Genomic DNA, 11273 nt, shown 5'->3' on the forward strand with positions numbered 1-11273 from the left:
ATGAGTGGTATTATCAAAAATATATATTCAGTGACTTCTGAGTCCATAAATCCATTTTTTTACGGCTCCCATCTGATATTTTAATACTGCAACCACATCTAAACTGAGAAAACTAGTAGCAAAATTTTCTTCCTCTGAAGGTTTTGCTTGCTGAGCTTAATTTTTCTTCGTGTTTCTAGCTTTTAATTTATTTATATTAAAATTTTGTAAGAAAAAAAAAGTATGTGCATGTTGTAATGCTGTCAGTTAATGTAATGAAAAATTGTTACTAATTAATAGCTTTCACATTTTTTGTTGTTGTTCCTTATTTTCTATTTATTTTGGGAATGCAGTTGAGTTGTATTTTTTGATATTTGATCAACTGGCATTGCTTTTTTCATTTTATTTTTTGACGTTCTTTTAGCGAAGTTTTATAAATATCTTGTTCATGTTAATTAAATTTCTAGCAGTTCAGTTTCATTAGTTCATTCAGATATATTTTTAATTTCTGTAAAATTGTTAATACTTATAAGTTGTTTAATGTTTATTCAGTTGTAATGATGTATACTCTTAAACTCGTACTATCTGTCATTGATGCTTTGTTCTATTTTCCCAGTAGGATAGTTTTCCTTTATATGTTGAGCTTTCCAGTTTTTTTCAAGTTGAAATTACAACTGTCAAATTCACAGAACTTTAGTTAGATCCCTCTTTGGCATACTGAGTTTGCCACAGCAGTCCACTGCAACACTGTTGCTGCCACTTGTGTGGTGGTAGTTTATGCAAGCATTTCTGTTTCACATGTTTGGCCTACTAAATGTGTGTGTGTGTGTATATATATATATATATTATAGTTTACATGCAAGTGAGTAAGTGAAATAATTCAAATTGTAGCAGACTAAACATCTAAAGTCCTAATTTGGCACCCTCTAATGCTGAATAAAAGAATTATTACAGTTGAGTAGGAGTTGAACTTAAAATGACAAATCTTCCAAATTTTTGATTGATTAATGCAACCATATTCGTTAAGGTTAGGCGAATGCTTCATAGACATTACTAATTCTAAAAATAGCCTTTCTGATTGTAACAGCTTCTATATGGCACATTGGTTTACTTCTATCTAATCCTGCGGGGAGGAGGATCCAAAGTATGGTCCAACAGATGGTGCCAAATTTTTTGTCAGTTACAATTTGAATTGTTTCACTTACTCACATGTAAACTGTAACATGTTTTGCTCTGAAGATGCTGGTTTGAAATTCAGCAAAATGTAAGCCAGTTAATAAACATCCTTGTATAATTTGGTTTTGTTTGGTGTTTTAATATCATTAAAGTTAAATGTTATGGATGATGTTCAACACCTAAGTCTGTCATCTGGAAAATTAATGTGATCAGTGAGTGAGTGAGGGGGGGGGGGGATAACTTTTCAATTTCAAAATCAGGCAACTCATCTCTTTAATTTTGAAAGTTAGTTGGTATACAACATATATGTATATTGTAAGGTACTTATATGTTTGTTAGGAATGAAATTGCAAATTATCAAAATTGATCTTATCAGTATATACATGTAGTCAAAATATTTGTTTTCCTTTGGTGCTGCTAGTAGGTAATACAGAAAATTATTCTTTATTATAGTTTACTAATACTGAACATTGGTAGTGATGTGAAAAGATGCTTTTTTCACCGTTATAAAATATGTTACCAGTAAAAAAGGTGCTCAATTTTGTTATTGTGGTATACAATAACAAAAATTCCTTCATTTAGTATTAGTCAAACAGAGAAAAATGAGAAATGGAGATGAGGAAAATCAAAACCTATCAGTATCATTTAGTATTGAGTCTCTTGTATGAATTTATTTAACTTTCAGTGAATTTCTTAATGGATATGCTGTGTGTTTATCAGAGATGTGACAAAGCATGATTTAGCCAAATAGCTGAATACTGAATATTTGGTTTGCAGTTAACCAACAAATCTGTTCATATTTGCTTATTCTTTCCCTCAGATGGCCAGTCGTTTACAAAGGGTTTACTTTTTTTTAAAAAAAATTTTGAAATTTAAAAATATAAACAATCATAGAATCTCTTAATTATCAGTGACCTATATAACCATAATGCAAAAAAAAGAAGTATTTTCCTTTCTTACATAATCTTTGTTTCTCTAGGAAGCATATGTAATGATACCCTGTGTGCTCAAGAAACACAAATTGAAAGTGTGAGATGACTTTTTATGGCAAATACTGAACGATACAATTTGTGCGGTGCCTGATTTATTACATTTGTTATGATGCGTGTAGCAGGAATCATCTACATCCCATTTCTGCTTCAGCGAGAGCCAAATACCAAATCTCTATACTGATATGAACTAAACTAAATATAAATAATAAAAAAATGCTAAAACATAAAATATAAACTAAAATAACACCAAAATAAATACCTGTAGCAGACATAAAGAGCTTTGGTTATGTGGTCATGCAAGTAAGGAAAGCTTCGGCAAGCTAAAACTTTTCGTAGTTTCTGCTTTGGTGAGTCAAATACTAAATCTCTACTGGGCTGAAGCTGAATATTTGCAAAACATGCCAAATACTGAAGCAAAATTGTATGTTCAATGCATCCCTAGCATTTACTGTACTTCTGCTCAGATTTGGCTTCTAGGTGTGAGAGAGAGAGAGAGAGCATAAGATGAGTTATTAGAACTGTATCTTGACTATGGAATATGCTGCATCATAGGTAGTTCTGTTAAGCAGAACTTGGTTTGGAGGGAGAGAAAGAGATATTATTGCATGCATGCATGCCCTTCTCTCTACTCCTTTGTGAATCTAATAAATAGGACAAGATGTGTGATGTTATTTTTCTGAACTTGTTAGTGGTAGGAAAAAGGAGGAAGTATCATCTGTTTTTACCAGAATGTATGATAGAAGCTTGAACAGCCCTTGGATATATCGTTCAATAAACCATTCGAGGACTACATATGAAAATTCTATACAGAGTGGATGGCAGTCCGCAGCTACAACCTGACTCCATAGAGACCATATGAATGTAAGTTAGGATTTGGATTCTATAAGACATGTGCATTTCATTCCTAACTGATTTTTTTTTCCCACTTCACATAGATGCCAGTGCACATTGGATGCAATCTAGATGTACACAGTTACCTTGTTTCTAACCTACCTCTGACTGGCATGAAACAGTTGGAGATAATGCTACACCTCCGAAACAAAAAAAAAATGTGTTGAATGATTTGCAATTTTAATTTGTTGCATAGAAAATAATTAATACCAAATATGAATTAGCATCATCTTAATCTACATACAGTTAAACCCCTTTTTTTACAATTTTCAGGGGACTGAAGGAAAAAAGTGTAAATAGCAGGAAATGTAAAAAAAAACATTAAAAAAAAAAGATGACGACTTACTGCTAGTATGTGAGTCTACATACTAGATTACAAAATGTAATAACTGAAAATAAATGAATTTACAATTACTTACATTTATCTATTTAAAAAAAATCTTTAATTGTCGATTGTTTTTGCTTTTTTTTTTTTTTTTTGACATAACACCAGATTGCTTCGCATTTTTTGACCTGTTTTTTACTATCGTGTTCAAAATGGACACGGAGAGTCCAAGATCTTTTGCTAAATGGACACGTGTTCCTGCATGCCAATCTACACGTCGCAGAATTGTCATCTTTTCTTCTACCGAAATACATCTTTTCTTCTACCGAAATACATTTTTTTTTTGACATAACACCAGATTGCTTCGCATTTTTTGACCTGTTTTTTACTATCGTGTTCAAAATGGACACGGAGAGTCCAAGATCTTTTGCTAAATGGACACGTGTTCCTGCATGCCAATCTACACGTCGCAGAATTGTCATCTTTTCTTCTACCGAAATACATTTTCTGTCTTTTTTCTCCATGTTACTAACATGGAAGCAACTTTCACATGCTAAATTACGTAGCAGAAATTCTGCAATATCAATTCGTACTGTGATTGAAAAATCACGGTATCGCTCATCACTACATTACTGCTGCAAGCAAGCAAGTCACCGTGATGGCGGGAACGAAACTACATCTGAAAGCAATGCCATCTAGGAACAGAAATGCGCAGATTTCTGCAGAAATCAATTCGAAAATCAGTATTGCCACCTGAGAAAAAAACGCAAATCACGGGAAATAATGTCCACATCAAGTTGTTAATGGTGGAAAAACAATATATCGTAAGAATAGGCCTTAAGACGGGGACCAACAGAAAATGACGTAAATGGAAGAAAACGTAAATTGCGGGAATGTAAAAACAGTACAGGGTTTTACTGTACTTTGTAGATTATATAATCATGTAAACACCTAAAACTGTAATATAAATTATAAGAAAACTGTTATTTGAAAACATTCACAAAATTAGAATAATTTTTAATATGGTTCAAAATATTAGAATAAAGCAGAAATAAATGCACAAAAATTACAGTCTAAGGGAAACATGATTATTATTTCTTTTAAGGTTACATGCATTCATAGTGAAGAATGTATGGAGATACAACACACGTGTTAGAATAATTACTTATCGTTAAGAAAGTAACACCGTATTTACTCGAATATAACTCGTCCTTGCATATATCTTGCACCACTGATTTTACTTTACGAAAAAAGAAATTAAAAAGGTTCACATATACCTTGCACATGAAAAAAAAAAGGTTAAAACTTTTAGAAATGGATGGTGAATGTTATTATGGCAGAAATAGTAAAAAAAACTTTCGGATGTGAAGACCAATGTGCCTATTAATCCTGATGGTCTTACAACTTGTCTACAGCCTCTGGATATATCGTTCAACAAACCATTCAAGGACTACATATGAAAATTCTATACAGAGTGGATGGCAGCCCACAGCTATGACCTGACTCCATAAAGACCATCATTAGAACTGTTGTGCAACTGGATTTTGAGAGCTTGGGACATGATTTCGCCAGAAATAATTGCTAAAAGTTTTTTGAAATCTGGCATCTCTAATGCCCTGGATGAGAATGAAAATGGTGCTGTTTGGGTAGATTGACAATGCATGTGAGGAAACTGTTCTTGAGACTGGATGTAGCGATAGTGAATAGGAGATTCTTGGTAAGTTATACCCATTTTCAGTTTTTTTTTTTTTAAATTATGATCTTATGATTCCAAAATGATAAAAGGACAACCATAATGAAACTATTGATTTTAATTTAATTGCCAAAGTATTGTCGCTAAAGATTCAAATATATCGCGTGATGAAGGTGACTGGCCAATTAGTTAAATAACGTTGATAATTAAAATTTAAATGCATTCATTTTATAAATAATGTATGCAATTTATTTATTCATTCGTATGGTGTTCCCCCTTTTCTCCCCCATCCATTAGGATTGATTGAACCCACTTAATGAGTGATTCAGCATATCTATTTTATGACTGTAAATTCATGTGTGTTGATGGAGCCAGTTTGCCTGTTCTGAGGGACGAAACATCCGAATTTCTGGGTGAAAAAAAACAATCTTCTACCTCTGTAGGAGACCAGCTAACTCACCTTTATTCAAAAGTGACCAGATAAAGGTTCCTCACATCTTGGATGGGAATTGAATCCAGGTCTTTCTGACCAAACGGCTTTGAATATACTGGCTGAACTGCGGAGGATCTATGTGAGCAATTAAAATTATAATGAATACTGATAATTTAATTATAAACATCAATTTAGTTTTTTCCTGAAAAACTTGAGTTTCCAAATATCCCCATATGTTTCTCACACCACAATTTTTTAACTTTAATTTTGAGGAAAAACATGAGAGTTATATTTGAGTAAATACGGCATTTGATGTTTCAACCTCTATATTGACGGTCATCATCAGGAAAAGATACATATGTACAGGATGCATGCTACATGACACTTCATTATACAATCCTGACCTGTGGTGGTAAAAAGAAAAAAAAAATTCAAAGAAGCGTGTGAAATGCTGAAACATCCAAATCTGAACAAGAATGATGAATTAATTATTCCAAGAATGTGGAGGACCCATCTTCGACCCTTATAGCATCCAGAACAACCTTAAGTCCTCTCATATTAAGAAAATCTTAATATGAGAGGACTTAAGAAATTGTTTAATGTAGGTTTCTTTTTCTTCCACCAGAGGTCATGCTAGAGTAAATGATTAACCAACATTTATATTCATCTTACTTTTGTATAGTGTAGTGTCATGTAGCTTGTATCCTGTACATATGTATGTTTTCCTGATGATGACGACTTCAATACAGAGGTCGAAACATTGAATGTTACTTTTCTAATGATAAGTAATTATTCTAACACATTGTATCTCCATAAATTCTTCACCATGAAGATGTTAATTAGTATTTTGTTGCATCCCCCTTAGCTTTTATGAACCATTCATAAACCGTTGGGCATATTATTTACTAGCGGTTCACGGTCTTTTTTTATCAAAAAATGCCCATATGGTCTGCAGACTAGAAACAAGTTCATTTTTGCCTCTTGGGGCAACTTCTTGAAGATGTTTCTTCATAATTCCCCACAAATTCTCAATGGAGTTTAAATCTGGTGAGTTTGCCAACCAAGGAATTATATTGATTCCTTGGCTTTCTTTGAGCCATCAAGTAGTGGTCTTGGAAGTGCGACAAGAAGTTGAATCTTGGTGAAAAGGAAATCACCATCACATAAATCTTCCGATACCAGTAACGTAATGTGCTCAATAATTTCTTGGTACACAATAAACTAGTAAATAATATGCCCAACAGCCTACCTGGACCCTCTGCAGTCATACGAGCCTATAACATGACAGAGGTTACAGATTTCACTGAACATTTCATGCATTCTTTATCAAATGCTTCTTGCTTATAATAAATTTAGTTTAATCCTTTATTCAAGTGTAAGCAAACAAAGTTTGCACCTGAAAATATCTTCAGGACCGAGGCAAGGTGGTACATCTGTTGGCAACTTGCAGCAAAGATGGACCAAGCTCTCTCAGTATCTCTTATAATGCAAAGCACATCTCCTTGCGGACATGTATAATGCAGTGCATTAAGGGAATGGCCACTACCCAGATTGGTTTTGACCGTTGTTGAGGTCTCGTCAATGGGAGGCAGACCCAGAAGTGGTTCACCACTTCTGGGTAGTGGCCCTTCCTTCAATGCATTGCATTATACATGTCTGCAAGGAGATGTGCTTTGCATTACGGGAGATACTGAGACAAGGAGTCAGGAGAGCTTGATCCACCTTTGCTGCGAGTTGCCAACAGATGTATCACCTTGCCTCATTCCTGAAGATATTTTTCAGGTGCAAAAATTGATTATGGTCTAACCAAGTGCAAAATAAACTTCCAACAGCTTGCTCTTAAGATGCCAAACACATCCCTTGATGACTATGGGACACACACAACATACTTTCATCGCTAAAAAAAGTACTTTTTTCCAGTTCTCTTTATCCCACAACAGTCTTTACTTAAACCACTGCACTCTAGCTGCCTTTTACTTGTAAGTCACAAGCGGCTTCGTCTTAGGCATATGTGATTTAAAACCCACTTTGGGAAGTCATCTCAATGTTGTAGATTTAGGCGTATTTACACCTAGTTCTTTCCATCTCCTCTCATCTCTTGACGTAATTATCTTTCGACTGCTATTGCAGTGATTATTTTGAAAACTCTGGTTATTAGAATGCTGTCTCAATACTCTACTTGTACTTGCTTGAGAACATTTCAATTCCTTAGCTATAAACTGTTGACTTTGGCCTTTATGTAGAGACACCATATGAAACTTCTTAGCTTCCGATATGTCACTTGTTTGACCCATGTTTAGCAAATGAACTGAAATCCACATGCAAACTTCCTCACACGAGTCAGTCCCACAGCTACTGAAATATGTTATTTCATGCCCTCTTCAAAATCGATCAGAAAAATTGAGAATATTCTAATATTTTGAACCACTTTAAAAATTATTCCAATTTTGTGAATGTTTACAAATAACAGTTTTCTTATAATTTATATTACATTTTTGTAGGTTCACATGGTTATATAATCTGCAAAGTATGTAGATTTAGATGATGCTAATTCGTATTGGTATTATTTTCTATGCAATAAATTTGAATTGCAAATCATTCAACATTTTCTTTGATAATTCTAATTTTTTGATTCTGAGGCGTATAATGTGCATGGGATACATGCATACATCCCATGAATAATGATCTGTCAAAAGGTTTTGTTTATTATAATACAGTGGAATATTATTTTGTATTATGCTGTTTTGTACAATTTAAGTAACAAATGTCATTCTTTTAAACTAAAATTGGATTATTACTCAAATTTTAGTTCCGTGAATACAGAATTTTTCCTTTTCTAGTATACTGACTAGAAAAGTTTATTTATATACATACAGACTATGGGAAAAGGGTCAAGCCAATAAGTGCTGATACATCTTTGTGACATGCATATAATAATTCATTCTTTCAAATAACCTATGAAATAATAAATGATTTACATTGCATCCCTTATTTGTCAAAATTCACGTAACACTGCTTATGAGGAATAGAGGTTTTGCATCGTAACTGGACACCATATCAGATTAATGAAATTACTGTATTCTTTGCATCCCCAGATAAGTTTTTTTTTTTTAATGACTAATGCAGCTGTCATCATTAAATGTCATTTTTTCTCTTTAGACTTCTCTCATTCCCTGTTCATCTCTCCCATCTAAATTCCAGATAAATTATATTACTATTATACATAGCATTTACATATAATAATACTCAGAGATGGATTATCCACTAACAACTTTCTAGTACTGGTAAATGTTGAATGTTCTGCATTTGAAATGATTGTTTTTTTTAATGATATTAATTTTTTCTTTAGTTACTTTGCCATTTTGTTTTTAATGGTATTAATTTTTTATGCATTTGACAGCTATCAAAGAAGCCTCCATAGCTCATGCAGTATTGACAATGCTCTTTAGTTGGAAAGATTCCAAGTTCAAATCCAGTTCTCCAGTTCAAATCTAGAACATGAAGAACCTTTATCAGGACTTTTTGATTGTAGGTGAGTTAGCTGTTCTCACAGATGGCTGGGTTTTCCTCCCTGGAAACTCAGTATCATCCCACAAAACAGGCAAACTGGCCAGAATTGGATCTTCAATTTACTGTTTTTGTATTGGTATGGCTAATTTTTATAATTACCAGTCTTGATGTAAATATGTTAACTACTTTTATATTAGTGCATTTATCATTTTTATAAGTGATACAGGACCATTATTATTTTTTTTTAATTAATGCTTTTTTTTTTTGCTATGTTTTCACTTCTAATACTTGTCATTAATCACTTTTATGGAAAAAACAACTTCTCTGCCATTATAAACATTGAAAACATTCAGTATCAAAAAACTATCAATGAAATAAAACCCTTAGGTGCACATTAGTGCATTTCTGAATTAAGTTAGCCTTTGAAACATTGTCAGATGGATATAGCCATTGATGCGATATGACATGACAGCAACCCATGAAAACAATAGAAAAAGATTTAGGTTGTAATGAATATAAAGAAATATTTTTGGGAAAATAAATACTGCTTTCTGCTGAGTATCTGCTTTAGGTTGCAGTGTCCCAATTAATTATTTACCTAGTGGTTTGACTGAACTCTCTCTGAAGCACTGTTTCTTAAACATTTTGAAAAAACCCTACATAAAATATTTCTGTTCCCTAAAAATTTTTGTGAAATCTGAAATTAAATAAATATAAGTAAATTTAATAAAAATTTGTATTTTTCCATTCAGTGAAGGTTTTTTTATATCAGAAACTACATGTAATAAAAGTTACAATATTGGAACACAGTTTCAGAAACACTACTCTGAAGTTTAAATGATGCATGCATATTCTCTTCTTCTCATTGTTCGTATTCCATTATGATAACAGGCAAACATAATGACCAGCACTTCCTAATAGATGTGATTAGTGAGGTAAACATACCAAAAAACTGTTTGCAACATGAAACAGAATCTACATGAAATGAAACTAATGATTAAATTAGAACTCTTGATTTTTTACATATCAACTAAAAATTCTTAGTAGTCATGCGCTAGAGCAAATTTTTCAATACATGGCCATAATACACTATGCAGATAGCATTAATGAGATTTCCAAATAGCCAAGTTACTTGGCTGTGACAAATCATTGAATAGCATGCAAAAGGAAAATGGGAGGAACAATGAATGATGATGTGCAGAAATCTATGAACTTATGAAGATTCCAAACATTATTACTCCAGAATTGATAATAACTGTGTCTGGCAAGTTTTTAAATTGTAATAAAAATTAGTAACTGAATTCCGTCTGCTATCCTGATTGGCTGAGTGTACAGCAGAAGACCTCTGTGGCCTTCAATGGGCCAACATTATCCAATTCATTTCCATTTCATCAGCAAGATGGGGCAGAGGCTACTCGTTCTGCCAACATGAACTCATGCAATTAAGGTTTCACCTGTTACTGTGTTGGGAAAAAAATAGACCAATTAATTTATTTCCCCACATAGCAGTCCATACTGTAATTCTTGGATCATGTTGAACATATTCTTCTGTTACCAATCAGGTTTTCATTGGACCAATATTGTGCATTATTGTCTATTGACTGTGAACCATTAAGGTGAAACACTGCTTTGTCACTGAACAGGATACGTTTTTCAAAATGCCTATGCTGTAGAAACCACTCACAGTACTCTATATGATGGTCTCAGTCATTGCTGTGTAGTTCTTGAAGTAACTGAATATTATACAGGTAAAAATGATTGGATGAAAGAATGTGTCTAATGGAACTCACTGTAACATTTGTTTCTGGTGTCAGCTTTCTCAATAATTTATGTGAGCTATTTTCTAGATGTCTACAAACCTGTACAGATGTTTCTGCATTAGTTGAACTTCTTAGTCAGTCACTGCACTGCCTATCATCCATGCTTCCTATTTTTTCGAAATGGACAGATAATTTACCAACAGTTCTATGATCATTGATAGTCCTTAATAAAATTAGATTAATCCTTTATCCAAGTGTGAGCAAACAAAGTTTGCACCTGAAAGTATCTTCAGGTCATCTCTACCTATAGGAGTTTCCAAATGCCATGCCACCCTTTTTTTTAATAAATTACTCTGGATTTAGAGAAAGATGTTGAAAGTTTATTTTTCACTTGGTTAGAGTATAATAAAATTAGTTTAATCCTTTATCCAAGTGTGAGCAAACAAAGTTTGCGCCTGAAAGTATCTTCAGGACTGGGTTAAGGTGGTACAACACCAGGCAACTCGTTGCAAAG

At 33.2% G+C, this 11273-nt stretch overlaps 1 protein-coding gene across 2 annotated transcripts in view; it reads left to right on the forward strand.

Annotated features, from left to right (window-relative positions):
• Positions 1-9681, forward strand: part of LOC150094750 (SPRY domain-containing protein 7) — a 139937-nt gene extending 130256 nt beyond the window's left edge. Inside the window, exon 6 of one of the 2 annotated variants that reach the window (XR_016550115.1) lies at positions 8890-8976. Coding sequence is in view for 1 of the 2 variants with exons in the window: in XM_090410958.1 (XP_090267084.1) it covers positions 8890-8984 (95 nt within the window). In the remaining variant the exon portion in view is untranslated. Of the gene's footprint in view, positions 1-8889 lie in introns of both variants that reach the window. The other variant, XM_090410958.1, reaches the window with a different exon arrangement.
• The last annotated feature ends 1592 nt before the right edge of the window (positions 9682-11273 follow it).

Source organism: Typopeltis vanoorti, chromosome 21 (assembly GCF_054136105.1).
Source record: "Typopeltis vanoorti isolate ZY-2024b chromosome 21, IOZ_Tvanoo_1.0, whole genome shotgun sequence".
Lineage (NCBI taxonomy): Eukaryota > Metazoa > Arthropoda > Arachnida > Uropygi > Thelyphonidae > Typopeltis > Typopeltis vanoorti.